The sequence below is a fragment of the Choloepus didactylus genome, chromosome 2 (assembly GCF_015220235.1).
Source record: "Choloepus didactylus isolate mChoDid1 chromosome 2, mChoDid1.pri, whole genome shotgun sequence".
NCBI classification, from domain to species: Eukaryota; Metazoa; Chordata; class Mammalia; order Pilosa; family Megalonychidae; genus Choloepus; species Choloepus didactylus.
Window position 1 is genome coordinate 85230215 of NC_051308.1, and position 22746 is coordinate 85252960.

At 42.5% G+C, this 22746-nt stretch overlaps 1 protein-coding gene across 1 annotated transcript in view; it reads right to left on the reverse strand.

Annotated features, from left to right (window-relative positions):
* The window catches only part of TEX35 (testis expressed 35), a 44970-nt gene that overhangs the window by 9240 nt on the left and 12984 nt on the right, over positions 1–22746 (reverse strand). Inside the window, exons 9-11 of the mRNA XM_037806683.1 lie at positions 11532–11596; positions 11109–11304; positions 10799–10842 (exon numbers count right to left, since the gene is read on the reverse strand). Coding sequence (XP_037662611.1) covers positions 10799–10842; positions 11109–11304; positions 11532–11596 — 305 coding nt within the window. The remainder of the gene's footprint in view (positions 1–10798; positions 10843–11108; positions 11305–11531; positions 11597–22746) is intronic.

A 22746-nucleotide genomic window follows, 5' to 3' on the forward strand; every position in this document is an offset into this window, starting at 1 on the left:
CATTTTTCCTTCAGTTTGTCCCTTTTCTGTCCCTTTTAGTCATGGCTGGCAGTGTTTTCATTGATAAAATTATGCAAAAAACTTGTTAATGTTTCACATAGTACATAGGGGTCAAACCATCAGACAAAAAGATCTTTCCACAGATCCTTCCTGGATAACTGTGTTTCCAATCCTGACTTCCACAGAAATTGCTGACCGGTTCCATGTTCAGTTAAACCCTCACATGGAACACTATTCCCTGGGGACTTGCTCTCTGGAAGCTCAGAATTTTCCAAACCATCAATTTCTGGTTTCTTTGTTTCCAGGGGTTCAGTTCTCAGCTTATCCCTTTCATCTCGCATTTTAGTATAAGCTGCAAGGAGAAACCAGGCTGCACTTTCTACATTCAGCTTGGAAATCTCCTCACCTAAATATCCAAGTTATTACTTTCAAGTTCTGCCTTTCATCCAACATCAGAACTCAATTTCGCCAAGTTCTCTGTCATTTTAAAACGCGGATCACCTTTCTTCCAATTAGCGATGACACACTCATCATTTCTGCCTAAGGCCTCATCAGAAGCACCTTTAGTGTCCATATTTCTACCAACAGCCTCTTCAAAAACGTCTAGGCCTTTTCTATCAAGCAGCTTCCAATTCTTCCAGCCTCTACCCATTACCCAATTCCAAAGCTTTTCCCACATTTCTGATGCTTGGAATTGCAGCACCCTACTCTCCTGGTACCAAAATCTGTTTCAGTTTCCTAGATTGCTTAAGCAAATACCATGGAATGGGTCAGGTTAAACCTTGGAATTTATTAACTCACAGTTTTGTCCAAATCAAGACATCCTCAGAGCAATGCTTTCTCACCAAAGACTGTGGCATTCTGGGGCTGGTGATTCTTGGTTCCTCTGTCACATTGCAAGGTACATGGCGGCATCTCCCAGTCACTCTCTTCTCTTTTGGGTTGCATTTATTTCAGCTCTGGCTGCTCCCTCTGTGGCTTTCTCTCTCTTCGTCTGAATTTCATTCTGTTTATTGAGTCCCTGCTGTATGCCTGGCACTGTTCTCGGCCCTGGGAAACCCCAGTGACAGAAACAGAATTTCTGCTTTTCAAGGAGCAGGAAGCATTCTAGTAAGAGAAAGACAGCAGACAAGTAAAATACATAGCAATGAGTTGGCGATGAGTGTGCTGGGGAGAAAAATAAAGCAGAGGAGGGAATATAAGGAATGCTGGGGGTGGGGATGTTGTTATTTGTATAGAATAAGTAAGAAAATTGTCCCTGAGAAGGTAACTTTGGAAGAGAAACCTGAAAGAAGTGAGGGAGCTGGCCATATGGAGAACTGAAGAAATGTTCCAAGGAGAGAGGAAGACAAGTGCAAAGGCCCTGAGACAAGAGTGTGTGGTGTGTTTGAAGAAGAGCAAAGAAACCAGTAAGGCTGGGGCCCAGAAATTGAGAGGGGCAGGCAGAGTAGAGAAGACCATGTAGGGCCCTGCAGGCCATTGTAAGGACTTTGGATTTTGCTCTGAGAGAAATTGCAGAGGGGTGAGCGTAAGAGTGACATGATTTAACATATTTTTAAAGGATGGCTTTGGATGCTTGCTGAGAATATACCGTAAGGGATGCCTGCCACCCTCCAAGGTCATTGCAATAACCCAGCGAGAGAGGGGGGTGGGGCAGAGACTGTTGGGAGGATACATATTGAATAAGCATTATTTATGGATGTGAACACAAAGCAATTTTAATTTTATTTCCTGTTGTCTCTTTAAATTTATTCAGTGTGGCTGATTAGTCCCCTTCTCCTGGTTGAAAACATGGATGTCACTTTGACATCATTGGCCACTCCCAGGCAAGAAAAGGGCCCAAGGTATTTTACATCAAAAAGCTTAATCCTGAATTTTGGGGGATCTCAGCTTTGTCTTCATTCTTAGAGATCTTTCCTGAGCCATCTTTCCCTACTTTTAAAAAAAGGTTATTGTTTTTTATTATACAAATAGTATACATTCATTGTAGAAACACTAGAAAGGATAGATAAGCACAAAGAACAATAGAAAAATCCATTATAATTCCCCTACCCAGAGCAAACAGCTGATGTCATTCTTGGATATATCCTTCTAGGTCTTTTCAGTTCATAATACTTCTCTATGCACACACACAAATACTTTTATTGAAAATGAGATCACACTCTAATACGGTTTCATAATTTGCCTTTCTCATTTAACATTATATGTTAACACCTGTTGAAGTCATTAAATATATTTCAATAATATCATTTTTAATGTCAGTAGAGCACTCTCTCTCATGGGTATGCTGTGACTTATCCCCTACTGGTATCCATTTAAGTTGTTTCCAATTTTTAAATATATATTATAAAGGACTTTGTAGCTAAATATTTGCACACATCTGCAATATCTTTCTGGCCTTTGAAGGCATTTGATGTGGATTTCCTAGTTGCCTTTTACCAGTTAGACTCATACCAGAGGTTCTCATCTCCCCACAAACTTATCACCCACACACACACACACACAAAATCAAACAAAAAACCCTTCTTGGTCACCACTTTTAAAAGCTACTGTCAACATTTAAGGGTCCACTGGGCAGAATCCTTTGTCTACGGAAGGTGCTCTGCTCCATCTTTTGGGTCACTCTACTATGGGAGAGGAAGGGCCTTCACACGGTTTAATCTCAGTGCTGGAGACTGAGCTTCGTTTTGTTTTGTTTTGTTTTAATATAGAGAGAAATATCCCAAAGTCACTTTGTCCACATGTGCTGGAGGATAAATCACCTTTGAGATACTGAAGGTTGCCCTTTCTAAGGGGTGGGGGGTGCAGGGAGGCTCTGGGGCCCCTGGAGCCAGTCAGGGTAGCACCAACTAGGAGGTGGGAGGACAGCCCAGGGAAATGGGGTAGGAGACCTGTTGGGTTAAAAAGTCCAAAACGGATGCCTGTCAAACCTCTGGGAAGCAACAGGGAAGGGGTGGTGTGGGTACCGGGCCATGGCGGTGGATGCCTGAGCCCATCCTCACCCACCCTCTGGGGCTGGGCCTGTGCCAGGGCCCATGATGGGAATGGATGACACAGCCTGGCCTCCTCCCTGGGTCCAGCCCTCCCCACTGTGCCTGCCCCCAAATGACTCACTCTCATGTTTCTCTGGACATGACTTCAGTCGGGACCTGGAACTGCATCTCTGGTTATCAGTGGGTGGGTTGGGGTGAGCAAATTGCACCTCACTCTTCTGGAAGGGGAAATGGGTTATAGGGACTAACCCCTGGCCTCCAGAGCAGCCAGTCCAACCCCCATTGGATGCTTATGTCTTCCTATTGTTTGATTTCCATATATATATATATATGTATGTATGTGTGTATATCTGTATCTGTATCTATATCTATATCTATATCTATATCTATATCTATATCTATATATCCTTCCTCCTCTTGAAATAGCTATAGGACATCTGCCTTAGTTTGCCTAAGCTGCTATCACAAACACCACACAATGAGCTGGCTTAAACAATGGGTGGTTTATTGGCTCATGGCTTCAGAGGTTGGAAGGCTGGTTTCTTCCTGGGGCCAGCAATCCTTGGGGTTCTTGGCTTTCCCATCACATGGCAATGTCCACTCCTTTCTTGCTTCTGTGACTTCCCAGTTCTCTTTATAAGCACCCAATAGTCTGGATTAAGACCCATCCTCATTCAGCTGCGCTGCACCATAACTAAAAATAACAGCTTAAGAGACCTTATATACAACGGGTTCACACCCACAGGAATGTGGATTAAGATTAAGAACATGTCTAAATTGGGGTACATAATTTAACCTACCACAACATCTGTTTATTATTTTTTTAGTTAAAGTAGATCAAAATTCATTTCACTGCAAGGCTGGTCATGACTGGAGTCAGCCAAGGTCAGGAAACTGGGGCTGAGACTAAAGGCTTATTAATGAAGAAAAGGCAATTCTGACCTCATTACAGTTTTCTTTTTTCTTTAAATAGAACTCCTGCATGTGCAGAGGTATTCTCAAAATACCCTATGAATTAGGCGTGATTATCCCCTTTCCAGATGAAAAAACTAAGTCTCAGAGAGGTGAGGACTTAGCCATGGCCACACCACTAAGAAGTGGTGGTGTGGGATTTGTATACAGATACAGCTAACTCCAAGATCTGAGCTCCTTCTACCTCACCTAGTTACCCCTTGTAGGTGCAACCAACCTCAGAGAGCCACAGAGCAAAGCGAGTCAGAATGGAGGGGCCGATGCAAAGAGCACTGGGCTGGGAGACCAACGACCCGGGTGCGGGTCCTGGCTTTGCTACTAATGAGTTGTGTGGACGAGAGCACTTGCTGTGCTTCTCTGGGCCTCAGAATCCTCATCTGTATTGAGGAGATTGGATCAGACGATCTCTGAGATTTCTTCCAATGCTGAGGCCTTGTTTGGTAATAAGTAACAGAAACCCACTCAGCAATACAGTCCAAGAATCCAAGGAGATCTCACAAAGCTAAGGCAGGAAGTAACGCCAGGCCAAGAGGGACTGAGACCTGGCCAGTGGCTCTTGCAGCCCCTTCTCTGAAACTGCCTGAATCTCTGCTCTCAGATGCTCTGCTTCGTTCTTCCCTCTCTGCAAGCTGCTTTTTTGTTCTACAGATCAACTTCTTCTGTTTCTTTCACCAGTGGTGGTAGATGGCCTTCCAGCTTCCAATGATATATCCTCAGTTCTAGTGGCCAACAGAATATCACCAAATTCCAACTCCAAATTCCCAGGGAAAGAGAACCTATTGGACAAGTTGAGTTAGATATCCCCCTTGGTCCAATCAACTGGGTCCTGGCTATGTCCTGAAGGACAGGATCCTGTATTACAAAGAAGTGGGAACCAGGGAGTGGGCGATAAGTCCCCCAAGAGGATCTGTATACAGGACAAGAAGAACATTTTTGGGAGGAGAGACAAGGTTAAGCATAATTCTGTTCCAGATGAGGTGACATTGAGACCTACAGAAAAAGCACAAGCTCACCAGCAAAGCTGGGCTGTGTGCAGTGTCAGCAAGAATGACAGGTTGTGGCTCCCTGAAGGTCCCTCACCAAGGACAGACACAACAGGTGTTTGACAGCTGACTTGCTCACCTGCCCCCCTCAACACACACTGTTGTCCTTCCGTGGCCTTTGAGTTGGGTTGGGACACAGGGGAGTCTTGGGGAGGGCCATGGGGGGGGGGAGGCAGAGCTCCCACCATAATCCTCAGAGCTCCATTAGACCTGTGTACTATTTGCACAGAGAAGACTTAGAGCCTCTGCTGATCCTGGTGGCTCTGTTTCTCTGAAGACCTTGTTTTAGTTCTGAAAACTGACAACCTGCTTAGGTTTGAAAACACGTCTGGAGGAATCTGGCCACAAAATCAGTCTCAAGAGAGAACCTCCCTCATCCCAACAGCTGATATGAACACAGGACAGTCACGTATGTGTGTTTCCAGAAATGATCTGAGGACAGAAATAGAGAAAGTCCAGAGAGTTTTCTTGGAACTTCATCCAGCCTGTTCAGTCCTGAAGGGATCCATGCAGAGGGAGGTCCCTGCTGGCCCTCTGGGACTCTTTGGGCAGACATAATGTCACACATAGGGCATGTTAGCCATGCAGCCTGTGCCGGTTTGAATGTATAATGTCCCCCAGAAAAAGCCATATTCTTTGATACAATCTTGTGGGGCAGACATATTAGTGGGGATTAAGTTGGGACGTTTGAATTAGGTTGTTTGCATGGAAGTGCACCCCTCCCAACTGCAGGTGATAACTCTGATGAGATATTTCCATGGAGGTGTGGCCCCACCCATTCAGCATGGGCCTTGATCAGTGGAGCCAGATAAATGAGCTGACAAACAGAAGGAACTCAGTGAAGCTGAGAGTGACATTCTGAAGAGGAGCTACAGCCAAGAGGGACACTTTGAGGAATGCACTGGAACTGAGAGAGGAGCTTCAGCTTACAGAGAACTTTTGGAGATAGCCTTTGAAAGCAGACTTTTGCTCCAGAGAAGCTAAGAGAGTACAAATGCCCCAAGAACAACTAAGAGTGACATTTTTGAGGAGCTGAAGCCTAGAGAGGAGTGTCCTGGAAGAAAGCCATTTTGAAAATAAACTTGGAGCAGACACCAGCCACGTGCCTTCCCAGCTAACAGAGGTTTTCTAGACACCATTGGCCATCCTCCGGTGTAGGTACCCGATTGCTGATGTGTTACCGTGGACACTTTATAGCCTTGAGACTGTAACTGTGTAACCAAACAAACCCCCTCTTATAAAAACCAATCCATTTCTGGTGTTTTGCATTCCAGCAGCATTAGCAGACTAGAACACAGCCACACATCCATCCATGGCAGGGTAGGATAAGTGAATTCTGTGCAGTCTCTGCCCTTAAGGAACTCGCATCCTCTTCTCTCACGCTCAGCATGTCCAGAAAGGCCCTGAGAGCCATCAAAGATATGACATGGAGGAAGCCATGGAAATATAAGGAGGAAAGAAAGGCCACAGGTGCTGAGGGTCCTGGGTCCCTCAGGCCAAGGAGCAAAAGTTCAGTCAGAAAGCATTTCCTCAGCACCCACCAAGGTAGGGCTCTGACCCTCCTGCTGAGGATGAAGATGAAGATAGCACAAGCCCTACTTCTAGAAACTGGCAATCTGCATGGAGAAGAAAGGCATATGCATGTTTAAAATATTAAGGAGAAGGTGGAAAACATCTTTGAACAGCCAGGTAGCCTAGTCACTGAGTTGTAGAGAGGCAGAGGGCCATCCACTAGGGATGATGGGGCTTCATGGGGAGAATGAGGTGAGCAAAGGCCAGGGAAGTAAAGAGCATGTTTGGGACCGTAAGGTATAAGACTTGGGAGTAGGAATAGGAAGAGATAAGGTCAGAAATGTAAGTTGAGATAAGAAATGCCAGGTCTTGAATGGCAGGCTAAGAATAGAAAGGTTTTTGAGCAAGGAGATAGAATTTTAAAGTTGGAGAGGAAAGGAGTAGCTAGAGATGATGTATCTTGCAGTGATGTGCACACTGGGTTCTAGGTCATGAGAAGAAACTATGGAGGTAGAAGAGCAGTTAGGAAGTTCTTGCAAGTAGTTCAGGGTTCAAACGCTAAGATTTGGGACAAGATGTTTGAAGCATTGTAAAGACTCCATGGGACTTGGTGGCTGATTCGCTTTGGGAAGGAGAAGAAAAATGTCGAGCTTGAATGATTAAGTGGTACTAATGTCAGACATAGGGAATGTTAGCCATGAAGCCACGCATCCATCCATGGCAGGGTGGGATAAGTGAATTCTATGCAGTCTCCGCCCTTAGGGAACTCGCATCCTCTTCTCTCACACTCATCATGACCAGAAAAGGCCCTGAGAACCATCAAAGATATGTCATGGAGGAAGCCATGGAAATATAAGGAGGAAAGAAAGGTCCATTTCCAAGCACTGTGACAGGTGCTTTACCATATTCTTTCAGGAATCCTCCAATTAACCAAGAGGAGGCTCTGGGAGAAGAGGGCTGGGCCTGGCCACTCAGGGTAGGGGGCTCTGAGCTCTACAGCTCTTCAGGTTCCTCCTGGGATGTCCAGTCCAGGACATCAGGGTGGGCAGGCAGACAAAGGGGCTGAAGGAAGCCCTGTTGGGGAATGAAGTCACCCCTAGTCCAAAGGCCCACCTGTGAGGTATGAAAATCGAGCAAGGACAAGGACTCCCATCAGAAATCAGGCAGAGAAGGGGGCCGAGGGCAGAGGCAGGGTGGCCAGGGCCCAGAGGGACTGGTAGCTCTGAGCTTGGGTGAGAGGTCAGGGCTTGAGTCCTGGGCAGGGGTGAGGGTGGGAGACTGTGACCGAGACCACTGTTCAATTCATGCTTTTTTAGAGCAAAGTTGACGTTGGTTCCTCTCAAATTAAAATTTCCATTTCAACCAGCTTGTCTAGTGGGTATAACAAGCTGGAATGTGAATGCTGATAGAGAAAAGGAATGGGAGAGTCATTTCACAATTAATGAAGATATTACTATGGACACCCAATTTAAAAAAGAAAAGACCAATGAAATCAATGTTTCTGAGCATGAGGGACAGGACCAGGGTTGGGCTTTAGAGTCACATGGACTTGCCTTTTTGTTTCAGCCCATTTATCTTTTCCCACCATTCATTAGTCTGGTCTCTAGATTCCAGAGCCAATTGATTTCTTCCAGGAGGGCCTGTGTGAATCTGGATGTGACCTCCTGATCATCTAGGAGTGATATTGATTGAATGCACTAAGTGCTTCATACTCACTGATTCACTGAACAAACTGTTAAATCTGTGGGTATGGCATTGAGCAATACAGACTTGGTTTCTGCCCTCAGTATCCAAGAAGGAAGTGGAGATGGTCCCTAGAAAACAGTAAAGGAGTAAGTAAAAAAGCCTAGAGGTTGCTCCTATTATAATACAGACAAAGGAGGAGTAACTGAGAGAGAGACAAAAGGAGAAGTTGGGGTAGGAAAAACAGAAGTAGAGTTGAGAAAGCTGGGGATGGAGGGGTTGCATGGGAACTCTGTATTTTGGGCATGATTTTTCTGTAAATTTAGTTCTCTAATAAATAAAAATTAAAATTAAAAAAAAAAAAGAAAATTGAGGGATCCAAGGAAGGTTAAATACCAGGGTCAAAGCAGGAATCAATCTGGAAGAATGAGGATTGCAGAAGGGTGATTGGAATTGGCTATTAGGAGGTGACTGTCTTTCTTCAGGGAAGACACTTCTAGAGGAAGGTGGGAGGTGGGGTGGGTAAGTGTGCAGAGCACAGCAGAGTGGGGTGGCGGTGAGGGGAGCTGATCTTAAAATAGAGTATCCTGGATTATCCAGGTGGGCCCAGTGTAATTGTGGGGGTCCTTAAAACTAGAAGCAGGAGGAGAATCAGTGTCAGAGTGATGGGATGTGAGAAAGACTCAACCACCCATGGCTGGCTTTGAACTTGGGACGGGAGCCACAAGCTTAGGGATGCAGCAGCCTCGAAGTTAGAAAAGGCAGGGAAAGAGGTTATCCCCCTGGAGCCTCTAGAAAGGAATGCAGTCACCTTCATTTTAGCCCAGTAAAACCCATTTTAGACTTCTGACCTCCAAAACTGTAAGATCATAAATTTGTGTTGTCTTAAGACAGTAAATGTGTGGATAATCTGTTACATCAGCAATGGGAAACCAATTCAGGGCTCAACCTACCCTTCTTTTTCCCATTCCTGACCCATTTCTCCTTTTCATCACATACTTATGACCATTGTACTTACATTTATATGGTCCATATTTTTAATATGCATGTGTCATCTCTCCTTTAAAACTATGAACACCTCAAAGGAAATTTGTGTCATTGCTTGCTTGTCTTTTAAATATATATCTGAAGCATACATTGCTCATTCCTATGTAGCCATTAAGAACTTAATCAATTATTTACTAGACTGTCTAAAAGTCCAAGTGGCAAATTCAGCAAAGAGATGAAACAAGAGCGAGCTGGGGTGAAATTAAATAGGGGATCCCATGACTTCCTCCTCTGTCACGCTGAAGCCAAAGATACACACCCATGTCAGGAAACTTTATTGCGACACTCTCTTCTGTGTGTCTTTCTTGACTCCCATTTCAAGCTAGCAGCCAGGCTTCATCTTCCCTCCGCTGGGGATTTGGGGCAAGGCAGGGAGCAGAGCAGGCAGAGGTCCGTGGCTCACCCCACTTTTGTGAAGGCCTAAAGCCTCTGAAGGCGTGTGCCTCCTTGAGGGAAGGGAAGGGCAAGCCTTGCAGGAGGGAAGGAGGGGGGATCCCCAGAGCCCAGGAAGGGGCCCGGATTCCCATGACAGTGGGGGCCTAAGTCTTGCTTGATGGTAAGAGCTCGGTGGGGGGGTGGGGCGGTGCAGGTCAGACCCTGGGTGTGAGGGGCCCCCACACTGCACAAGATGCCCAGGCCCGGTGGCAAGCTGAGGACATCGAGTACCAGGTGTTAAGGCAGTGGCAGTCTCTCCTACGATCCGCGCAGACTGACGCCTGATATCCTCAGGGGCCTCCCCTGTTTGGGATCAGTGTCAGACCTGGGGCCTTTGCAGAACCAGGTGGAGTGGAGGGAGGGCCTTCGGAGGTGGGATGGGGGCCCTGAGGATGCTTAATGTGGAATTTCCCACTAATCCATCAGGAAGCAGGTTGAGGGGGTCTAAAACACGCTGATTTAGAGAAAATAAAATAATACTCCTTGCACACTTAAGTTTCAGAATGATATCCAAAACAGTGACATCTATTTTGGCTTTACATTTTAATTTCCCAGTGGAGGCCTGGGTTGGGGGTGGTATTTAAGAGGGCCACAAGCCCTTACGGTGCAGCTCAAGGAGTGGGGAGGGGATGAAATGAAGCTGCTGGTAGGTTCTGAGACGACCCCCAGTTGGAAGTAGGTCCTTGATTGCACTGGGGTTGAAGTACAGCTTAATCAGAAGGCAGCTCCAGATGCCAAGGGTGATAAAGGTGCCTGGGCCCAGTGTAGAAGTTTCCTGCTGGATGGGGAGAAAGGCAGGGACCTGAGACAAGGCTGGGTCAGCCAGCGGTGCACCCTCCCCACCAAGGGTGAAACTGCATCTTGGGAGCAAGCCCCCGCACTCCTGGGATTTGGCAGCAGCCCCTGGGTTTGATCACCCAAATCCTGGTGCACAGCGGTGTCCCATGTCCTCTAATGACTGCGTGGATGTGGTGGGTGACAGTGCCTGCTACAGTCCTACTCCCACCTCACAGCTACACCGCGGGGTGTGATGCCAACACATCCCTGTGCAAATCACTTTGAGACTAACGAGGCAACCCAGAGAAAAGGCACTTAGCGTCGGGACCCACCTACCTCTGACTGTAGTTGGTTTTGAAGGCACACGGCAAACAATTCTCCTGCAGAGGATGGAAAGAGCCACAAGAAGCATCATTTTTCCCTTGTCCAAGATGGCCAGTTTGTGGATCCCCTCATCAGGCCTTGCTACAGGAGAGAACAGAATAAAACAGAGGTGCTTCGGTGCAGGCACATCTGAGGGTGGACTCTCCCTGTGCCTGGAAGGCAAGGCTGTTAAGTGAGGGAGTGAGGAGGCTTGGAGAAAGCTAGGTAAGATGGGAGCCCAGGGTCTGGCTCCAGTGCTGGGAGAGGGCAGGGCTTCACTTACACAGCCACACCTACACGGAATGAAATCCAGTGAGTCCCTTGCCATGTTTTGTGGAGCCATCGTCTTCCTGGGCAGAGCAGACGGTGCTCTCTCAGCTCCATCCATTTTCTTGAGCCTCAGCTGTGGGTGTGGGTCTGTGTTCATCTTTCCCATCAGCTCGAGTTCCTCCTGCAGGTTTGGTCCTCTTCTAAGGGGACTGGGAGGTCAGAGAGGGGCCAGAGAGTTGGGGGTGACAATTTCCAACACAACAAGTAAATCACCAGTAGCGATGGTGGCCGTGGATGGTCTTGACTCCAAGTCATCGAAGCAACAGAAACCAAGACAAATCCTTGGAAAGTCAAGTGTCATCTGCACCCCGGGGACATTTAACGAAGAGAAGGGAGACTCTTTAGGGAAGGAGGGGGGTGTGCCAGTTACACTTACAGCTTGTTGTTTTTCTGTATATTTATTAAGACGTCCATCTTGTCATCCATATCCTTCTGCATTTCCTATAAGAGAGAATTCAAAGCTAGAATATTCCTCTTAAAGGACTCTTGAAATCCATTTCCTCAGCCTCTCTGCAAACCACTCAAGAACCACCTAAGCAACTCACTTGCCCCTGACTCCTCACTGGACTTGGGTGAGGTGGCTTATGGTGCAGGTACAGCTTGTACCATTGCTTCATTTGCTCCCTTTCCATTCGATGATGAGATTGAAGCACTTGTCCAAAGTCTCTAAGTGAGTCACTGAGCGGGAACTCTTATCTGATCTCATACTTCAGATGAAACTAGTATCTGCCTTGGTTCAATGCCTATAACATGATGGAACTAAGAAAATAAATCTTCTGACTCAGAGACTTTAAAAAAGTATTTTTATTGTAGTAACATATATGCAACTCAAATTTTCTCATTTTTGCCACTTGCAAGTGTACAATTCAGTGATACTAATTACATTTCCAATATCATGCTACCATCATCAACATGTTCCCCCAGCTTTTGCATCATCTCAAACAGAACTCTGCACCCATTAAGCAATAACTGCTCCTTCCCCACACACCACACCCCCTTAGCCCCTGATAACCTGTAATCTATATTTGTCTCTATGAGTTTGCCTATTCTAGCTATTTCATATAAACAAGATTGTGCAATATTTGTCTTTTTGTGTCTGGCTTATTTTACTCAACATGATGTCTTCCAGGTTCATCCACATTGTCACATGTATCAGAACTTCATTCTTTTTTACAGCTGAATAATATTCCATTGAGTGTACAACCCCCCCCCCCCTTTTTTTATCCATTCATCTGTTGATGGACACTAACCCAGAGATATTCTGACTCCAGTGTTTTCATCCTTGCTATGCATCCGCATCCTGGGTATCTGTATTTGCTCCAACTTTTACCCAATTCCAGGCAGAAATGGTCAACACAAAATAAAATGGACAGAAGCTAAAATGACCCATTACATTTATTATTGCTTAAGAGCTGACAGAAGAATAAAACCTTAATGGCAAAGTTTAGATTGATAAAATTTGACCTGGGAAAACTGGACTTGATAGAAATAGTTGTCAAAAAAGAAATTTGAATATAGTCAAAGCTATAATTGATAATATTTGTTAAGGAGAAAAGCAGCTTTGGATTGATTATCATAAAATATAAATGAAAAGTAATTTACTCCTGTTAAAATAGATTTAATAAAAAGTGAAACATTTGAGACCAGTTTAATTAATGATCTATAGAAAATTGAGCAGGGAATTATAATGTATAGGTAGAGATGATGATAGCTGGATAAGTAGAACTAATTCAATAGCCAATAGAGGAAAAAAACTGTTTATTAAGATCACTTCACTCAAGCAGCTTTGAGTTATTCTGACATGAAAAGCCCCTGTTAAAATAAGTTGCTGTTGCTCTAATCTCAACAACAAAAACTTATTCTCTACCCCCAGGAACTTTCCCCGCATTGCCTGCAGTAACATATGAGGGATGTAACCATGTGGTCTCATAATCAGAACCTTGAAAAACAAGCCTGAATGAGGGGAGGACCTGAAGATAACAAGGAGATGCTGACCAACAGCTTTCTCTATTTTTTTTTTTTTTTTTTTTCCTTTCTGCTTTCTTCTGGCTTCTGGCCATTTCTTTGTCTTTTGGGGGTTATAAAAGCCCAAATAATTCTTCTCACTCTGAACTGGTCTTGGAAAGCTTTTTTTTCCCCTCCAGTTCCTTGTTGATGCATCTTCATTGAACTCACCTTCTCACCAAAGCAAAGAGACTTGTTTCTCTGATGCGGGATCCGGCGGGCCTGACTATTTAGAACCATGTTTTTCAAATGGTAACAATGATTTCAGGAAATATTTTCTTGAAATTCGTTTTCAAATGTTAATATAAAATTTGAATAAAATATTTGTATTCATAAACAGAGTAAAAATATTCTTGAAGTTAAAATGCCCCCTTGGGTCAAAAAGTCAGAGTCAAAATGTTACAAGTCTTACCATCACTTCAAACTCATCATGACCCAAACTGATCTTATTATTTTCCCTTAAATTAGCTATATTTCCCACCTATCCTTGTCGTTGTCACCACTTTGTTTTAATCCTTCAGATTAAAGCTTTGGTGTCATCGCAGACATTCACCTCTCCATCATTTTCTGTATTGAATCAGTCACCAAGAACTGTTATTTTTCCTTTGATGCATCTTGCAGATTTATCCTTTTCTTTCTATTCCTGCTCACCTCGTCCAGCTTTTTCACCTTGAGCCAGGAGGCAGCCTTCTGTCCCCACCTGCTCCCCACGCCCCATCCAGCCCGCCTTGCAAACAGCTGCCAGGCTAGGGTTTCCGTAGTGCTGCTCCTAGCATGTTCGTTGATGACGAATCTCCAGAGGCCTTTTGTTGCTTACAGAATCAAGTCCCAACTTGTCTGCCTTTCCAGAGCCTTCACTATTCACTGCCATTGTGACCAATCAATTTTATTTCTCACAGTTTCCCCAAATGATCCCACTTTTATGATTGTGATACAGGCCACGTTCATCCTGCTTCCATGCTGTGCTCAAGCTGTTCCGGTGCCTGAAATTGCTTCCTTTGTGCCCTTAGATACTCAGTCGTCCCCACTAATGAAACAAAACACTTACTGTACTTGATTTTTAATATAGAAATAATACACGCTCATTGTGGAAAATTTGGAAAATACAGAAGATTATAAAAAGATTTTCTCACCACCCAGAAATAACCACTATGAACCATTTTGGCATATTTCTTACCAGTCTTTTTTCAGTGTATTTACTTATGTATTTTGTCATCTAATTGAGATCAGCCTGTATATATTACTCATTCCTTGCTTTTAACTTTTCGTTATAAGTATTCTTTCTAAGTGCTGTCTTTAGTAGTTCTTAATTTTCATTATCTGGATATAATATAATTTATTTGGCTGCTTCCCTACTGTTGAAAATTGTAGTAGTTTCCAAATTTTTCTAATATAAATAATCTTGCGATGAACATCTTTTCATATACCCTTGTTCGTATTGCTGATCACTCTCGTATGTTAGACTCCGAGAAGTAAAAGTGGTAAATCAAGGGTTTGGCTATTTTTGATACCTATGGTCTAATTACTTTCCAGTTTTGTACAAATTTGTCAAGATTTAAAACTGCTTACTCTATTGCAATAATTATCTAATAACTATTTTCCTGTGCAGTTATTTGATTAGTTATGCATTGATTTTTATGGCATTTTTTTCATTAGAGAAGTAGTAGGTTGTTTATCCTTTGTTGTTGAATTGCAGGATTTCTTTATATAGTCTCAATATTAAGCCCCTATGTGGTTTCCAAATATTTTCTCCCATTGAGTAAGTTGCCTCTTCACTTTTGTGAGAAAGTCCTTTGAGGCATAAAAGTTTTTAACTTTGAGGAGGTCCCATTTATCTGCTTTTTCTTCTGTTGCTTGTGCTTTGGGGGTAAAGTAGAAGAAATCATTGCCTAACACAAGATCCTGAAGATGCTTCTCTACATTTTCTTCCAGGAGTTTTATAGTACTGGGTCTTATATTTAGGTCTTTGATCCATTTGGAGTTAAATTTTTGTATCTGGTATGAGATAGGGTCTTCTTTCATTCTTTTGCATATGGAAGCCCAGTTCTCCCAGTACCATTTGTTAAAGAGGCTCTTCTTTCCCAGTTGTATGGACTTGGCAGCCTTGTCAAAAATTAATTGGCCACAGGTATGAGGTTCTATTTATGAGCTCTCAATTCAGTTGCATTGTTATTGGTCAATATATCTATTCTTATGCCTGGACCATGCTGTTTTGACCACTGTAGCTTGGTAATATGCTTTAAAGTCAGGAGTGTAAGTCATCCAAACTCATTCTTTTTCAAGATGTTTTTGGTTATTGGGGGGATCTTACCCTTTTGTATAGATTTGATGATTGGCTTTTCCATTTCTGCAAAATAGGCTGCTGGAATTTTGATTGGGATTGCATTGAAGCTGTAAATCATTTTGGGTATGATTGACATCTTAACAATATTTAGTGTGCCAGTCCATGAACACATAATGTTCTTTTTTTTTTTTTAATCATTTTATTGAGATATATTCACATACCACGCAGTCATACAAAACAAATCGTACATTCGATTGTTCACAGTACCATTACATAGTTGTACATTCATCACCTAAATCAATCCCTGACACCTTCATTAGCACACACACAAAAATAACAAGAATAATAATTAGAGTGAAAAAGAGCAATTGAAGTAAAAAAGAACACTGAGTACTTTTGTCTGTTTGTTTCCTTCCCCTATTTTTCTACTCATCCATCCATAAACTAGACAAAGTGGAGTGTGGTCCTTATGGCTTTCCCAATCCCATTGTCACCCCTCATAAGCTACATTTTTATACATCTGTCTTCGAGATTCATGGGTTCTGGGTTGTAGTTTGATAGTTTCAGGTATCCACCACCAGCTACCCCAATTCTTTAGAACCTAAAAAGGGTTCTCTAAAGTGTGCGTAAGAGTGCCCACCAGAGTGACCTCTCGGCTCGTTTTGGAATCTCTCTGCCACTGAAGCTTATTTCATTTCCTTTCACATCCCCCTTTTGGTCAAGAAGATGTTCTCCGTCCCACGATGCTGGGTCTACATTCCTCCCCGGGAGTCATATTCCACGTTGCCAGGGAGATTCACTCCCCTGGGTGTCTGATCCCACGTAGGGGGGAGGGCAGTGATTTCACCTTTCAAGTTGGCTTAGCCAGAGAGAGAGGGCCACATCTGAGCAACAAAGAGGCATTCAGGAGGAGACTCTTAGGCACAAATATAGGGAGGCCTAGCCTCTACTTTGCAGCAACCATCTTCCCAAGGGTAAAACTTATGGCAGAGGGCTCAACCCATCAAACCACCAGTCCCCTATGTCTGTGTTCATGTTAGCAACCATGGAGGTGGGGTAGGCGAATACCCCTGCATTCTCCACAGGCTCCTCAAGGGGGCACTACATCATTTTTTTTTACCTTGTTTTTCTTTCTTTCTTTTTTTTTTTTTAACTTTCCCTTCTTTTTTAAATCAACTGTATGAAAAAAAAAGTTAAAAAGAAAACAAACATACAATAAAAGAACATTTCCAAGAGACCATAACGAGGGAGTAAGAAAAAGACAGCTAACCTAAGATAACTGCTTAACTTCCAACATGTTCCTACTTTACCCCAACAAAGTTACATAATATAGCAACCTTTCTGTGAACTTGTTCCTACTATATCCATCAGAAATTAACAGACCATAGTCATTTCTGGGCATCCCCAGAACGTTAAAAAGCTTATCTGTTCTTCTTGGATTATTGTTCCCCCTTCCTTAATTACTCTCTACTGCTAGTTCCCCTACATTCTACATTATAAACCATTTGTTTTACATTTTTGAAAGTTCACATTAGTGGTAGCATATAATATTTCTCTTTTTGTGCCTGGCTTATTTCACTCAGCATTATGTCTTCAAGGTTCATCCATGTTGTCATATGTTTCACGAGATCGTTCCTTCTTACTGATGCGTAGTATTCCATCGTGTGTATATACCACATTTTATTTATCCACTCATCTGTTGAAGGACATTTGGGTTGTTTCCATCTCTTGGCAATTGTGAATAATGCTGCTATGAACATTGGCGTGCAGATATATGTTCGTGTCACTGCTTTCCGATCTTCCGGGTATATACTGAGAAGTGCAATCGCCGGATCGAATGGTAGCTCTATATCTAGTTTTCTAAGGAACTGCCAGACTGACTTCCAGAGTGGCTGAACCATTATACAGTCCCACCAACAGTGAATAAGAGTTCCAATTTCTCCACATCCCCTCCAGCATTTGTAGTTTCCTGTTTGTTTAATGGCAGCCATTCTAACCGGTGTTAGATGGTATCTCATTGTGGTTTTAATTTGCATCTCTCTAATAGCTAGTGAAGCTGAACATTTTTTCATGTGTTTCTTGGCCATTTGTATTTCCTCTTCAGAGAACTGTCTTTTCATAACTTTTGCCCATTTTATAATTGGGCTGTCTGTACTATTGTCATTGAGTTGTAGGATTTCTTTGTATATGCAAGATATCAGTCTTTTGTCAGATACATGGTTTCCAAAAATTTTTTCCCATTGAGTTGGCTGCCTCTTTACCTTTTTGAGAAATTCCTTTGAGGTGCAGAAACTTCTAAGCTTGAGGAGTTCCCATTTATCTATTTTCTCTTTTGTTGCTTGTGCTTTTGGTGTAAAGTCTAGGAAGTGGCCGCCTAATACAAGGTCTTGAAGATGTTTTCCTACATTATCTTCTAGGAGTTTTATGGTACTTTCTTTTATATTGAGATCTTTGGTCCATTTTGAGTTAATTTTTGTGTAGGGGGTGAGGTAGGGGTCCTCTTTCATTGTTTTGGATATGGATATCCAACTCTCCCAGCCCCATTTGTTGAAAAGACCATTATGGCTCAGTTCAGTGACTTTGGGGGCCTTATCAAAGATCAGTCGGCCATAGATCTGAGGGTCTATCTCTGAATTCTCAATTCAATTCCATTGATCTATATGTCTATCTTTGTGCCAGTACCATGCTGTTTTGGCAACTGTGGCTTTATAATAAGCTTCAAAGTCAGGGAGTGTAAGTCCTCCCACTTCGTTTTTCTTTTTTAGAGTGTCTTTAGCAATTCGAGGCATCTTCCCTTTCCAAATAAATTTGATAACTAGCTTTTCCAAGTCTGCAAAGTAGGTTGTTGGAATTTTGATTGGGATTGCATTGAATCTGTAGATGAGTTTGGGTAGAATTGACATCTTAATGACATTTAGCCTTCCTATCCATGAACATGGAATATTTTTCCATCTTTTAAGGTCCCCTTCTATTTCTTTTAGTAGAGTTATGTAGTTTTCTTTGTATATGTCTTTTACATCTTTGGTTAAGTTGATTCCTAGGTACTTGATTTTTTTAGTTGCTATTGAAAATGGTATCTTTTTCTTGAGTGTCTCTTCAGTTTGTTCATTTCTAGCATATAGAAACACGACTGACTTATGTGCATTAATCTTGTATCCTGCTACTTTGCTAAATTTGTTTATTAGCTCTAGTAGCTGTATCGTCGATTTCTCAGGGTTTTCTAGATATAAGATCATATCGTCTGCAAACAATGACAGTTTTACTTCTTCTTTTCCAATTTGGATGCCTTTTATTTCTTTGTCTTGCCGGATTGCCCTGGCTAGCACTTCCAGCACAATGTTGAATAACAGTGGTGACAGCGGGCATCCTTGTCTTGTTCCTGATCTTAGAGGGAAGGCTTTCAGTCTCTCACCATTGAGTACTATGCTGGCTGTGGGTTTTTCATATATGCTCTTTATCATGTTGAGGAAGTTTCCTTCAATTCCTACCTTTTGAAGTGTTTTTATCAAAAAGGGATGTTGGATTTTGTCAAATGCTTTTTCAGCATCTATTGAGATGATCAATTGATTTTTCCCTTTCGAGTTTTTAATGTGTTGTAATACAGTGATTGTTTTTCTTATGTTGAACCATCCTTGCATGCCTGGAATGAACCCCACTTGGTCATGGTGTATGATTTTTTTAATGTGTCTTTGGATTCAAATTACAAGTATTTTGTTGAGGATTTTTGCATCTATATTCATTAGGGAGATTGGCCGGTAGTTTTCCTTTTTTGTAGCATCTTTGCCTGGTTTTGGTATTAGATTGATGTTAGCTTCATAAAATGAGTTAGGTAGTGTTCCATTTTCTTCAATGTTTTGAAAGAGTTTGAGTAAGATTGGTGTCAGTTCTTTCTGGAAAGTTTGGTAGAATTCCCCTGTGAAGCCATCTGGCCCTGGGCATTTATTTGTGGGAAGATTTTTGATGACTGATTGGATCTCTTTGCTAGTGACGGGTTGGTTGAGTTCTTCTATTTCTTCTCTGGTCAGTCTAGGTTGTTCATATGTTTCCAGGAAATTGTCCATTTCTTCTACATTGTCCAGTTTATTGCCATACAGTTGTTCATAATATCCTCTTATAATTTTTTTAATTTCTTCAGGATCTGCAGTTATGTCACCTTTTTCATTCATTATTTTGTTTATATGGGTCTTCTCTCTTTTTGATTTTGTCAGTCTAGCTAGGGGCTTGTCAATCTTGTTGATCTTCTCAAAGAACCAACTTTTGGTGATATTTATCCTCTCTATTGTTTTTTTTGTTCTCTATGTCATTTATTTCTGCTTTAATCCTTGTTAGTTCTTTTCTTGTACTTGGTTTAGGATTGGTTTGCTGTTCATTTTCTAGCTTCTTCAGTTGATCCATTAGTTCTTTGATTTTGGCTCTTTCTTCCTTTTTAATATATGTGTTTAGTGCTATAAATTTCCCCCTTAGCACTGCTTTTGCTGCATCCCATAGGTTTTGGTATGTTGTGTTCTCATTTTCGTTCGTCTCTATATATTTAGCAATTTCTCTTGCTATTTCTTCTTTAGCCCACTGATTGTTTAGGAGTGTGTTGTTTAACCTCCAGGTATTTGTGAATTTTCTAAGTCTCTGATGGTTATTGACTTCTAATTGTATTCCATTGAGGTCAGAGAATGTGCTTTGAATAATTTCAATCTTTTTAAATTTATTGAGGCTTGTTTTATGTCCCAGCATATGATCTATTCTGGAGAAAGTTCCATGAGCACTAGAAAAGTATGTGTATCCTGGTGATTTGGGATGTAATGTCCTGTAGATGTCTGTTAAATCTAATTCATTTATCAGATTGTTTAGGTTTTCAATTTCCTTATTGGTCTTCTGTCTGGTTGATCTATCTATAGGAGAGAGTGATGTGTTGAAGTCTCCCACAATTATTGTGGAAACATCAATTGCTTCCTTTAGTTTTGCCAGTGTTTCTCTCATGTATTTTGTGGCACCTTGATTGGGTGCATAGACATTTATGATTGTTATTTCTTCTTGCTGAATTGCCCCTTTTATTAGTATGTAGTGGCCTTCTTTGTCTCTCAAAACATCCCTGCATTTGAAGTCTATTTTATCTGAGATTAATATTGCTACACCTGCTTTCTTTTGGCTGTAGCTTGCATGAAATATTTTTTTCCATCCTTTCACTTTCAGTTTCTTTGTGTCCCTATGTCTAAGATGGGTCTCTTGTATGCAACATATTGATGGTTCATTTTTTTTGATCCATTCTGCGAATCTATATCTTTTAATTGGGGAGTGTAATCCATTTACATTCAACGTTATAACTGTGAAGGCATTTCTTGAATCAGCCATCTTATCCTTTGGTTTATGTTTGCCATATTTTTCCCCTCTCTCTATTAATATCCTTTATTGTACCCATACCGAATCTCTTTAGTACTGAACCTTTCTCCAAGTCTCTCTGTCCTGTCTTTCTTTCTCTGTCTGTAGGGCTCCCTTTAGTATCTCCAGTAGGGCAGGTCTCTTGTTAGCAAATTCTCTCAGCATTTCTTTGTCTGTGAAAAATTTAAGCTCTCCCTCAAATTTGAAGGAGAGCTTTGCTGGATAAAGTATTCTTGGCTGGAAATTTTTCTCACTCAGAATTTTAAATATATCGTGCCACTGCCTTCTTGCCTCCATGGTGGCTGCTGAGTAGTCACTACTTAGTCTTATGCTGTTTCCTTTGTATGTGGTGAATTGCTTTTCTCTTGCTGCTTTCAGAACTTGCTCCTTCTCTTCTGTGTTTGACAGTGTGATCAGTATATGTCTCGGAGTGGGTTTATTTGGATTTATTGTATTTGGAGTTCGCTGAGCATTTATGATTTGTGTATTTATGTTGTTTAGAAGATTTGGGAAGTTTTCCCCAACAATTTCTTTGAATACTCTTCCTAGACCTTTACCCTTTTCTTCCCCTTCTGGGACACCAATGAGTCTTATATTTGGACGTTTCATATTATCTATCATATCCCTGAGGTCCATTTCGATTTTTTCAATTTTTTTCCCCATTCTTTCTTTTATGCTTTCATTTTCCATTCTGTCATCTTCCAGGTCACTGATTCGTTGTTCAACTTCCTCTAGTCTTGTACTATGAGTGTCCAGAATCTTTTTAATTTGGTCAACAGTTTCTTTAATTTCCATAAGATCATCCATTTTTTTTATTTAGTCTTGCAATGTCTTCTTTATGCTCTTCTAGAGTCTTCTTGATTTCCTTCATATCCCATACTATGGTCTCATTGTTCATCTTTAGTTCTTTGAGTAGCTGCTCTAGGTGCTGTGTCTCTTCTGGTCTTTTGATTTGGGTGCTTGGGCTTGGGTTATCCATATCGTCTGGTTTTTTCATATGCTTTATAATTTTCTGTTGTTTTTGGCCTCGTGGCATTTGCTGAACTTGATAGGGTTCTTTTAGGGTTTGTAGACCTATTGAAGTCCTTATCTCTAATTTATCAGATCTACAGCTTCGTGGAGTACACTTTCTCTAACTAACCAGCAGGTGGCGTCCACGAGCCACCTGTTCTCCACAAGCCACTTCTCCCCTGCTTAGCCTTTTTGGTGAGTGGGGGAGTGAGTCTTGTGGGGCCCAATTGGTGTACCAAGCTTGCATGTGTAGTTGGTGTTGCCTGCCCTGTATGTGGGGCGTGTTTCTGGGCAGTCGGGGAGGGGGGGTGGCCCTAACAATCAAATCTCCCTGGTGATCCTAGAGTTTTAAAGCTGGTGCAATAGTCTAATCCTTCAGTTCAGTCCTGCCACAGTTTGTCTCTGCCACTGACCCACAAGTCCTTGGTATTGGCGTATGGCTCCTGAGACTTGCAAGTGGGCCCCTCTTCCAGGCTGTGCACCCCGGGTCCTCTGTTGAGGGATGACTGTGCTATGTCACAGGTGAGTGCCGTCCCCTCAGGGCAGTTCTGGGCTGCTGGGCTGTGTAGGGAGGCTCCCAGTCTGCTCAAATGATGGCTGAATGGGGCTTTGTTAATTCACACTGCTCCACCTTCCCAACTCTGGGACAATCAGCTGAGGTTGCAGGGAAGGCTAATGTCCACGCCCAGTTTTGTGGTGTGTGCCTGTTATTTGAAGCCCTTCCGTCACACTGGGTTGTCTGGGGCAGCTCTGGGTTATGGGGCTGGCGATGGGCAGGAGTGTTTCCTGTCCACCAGGATGGTGGCTGTGAGCGGACACCCCCGTTTTCTTGGGAAGTTGTGGTGTTTAGTGAATTTTCTCAGCCACTGAATTATTGCCTTTTGTCTCAGAGCTCTCTTAGTTCTGCTCTTGACTTGAT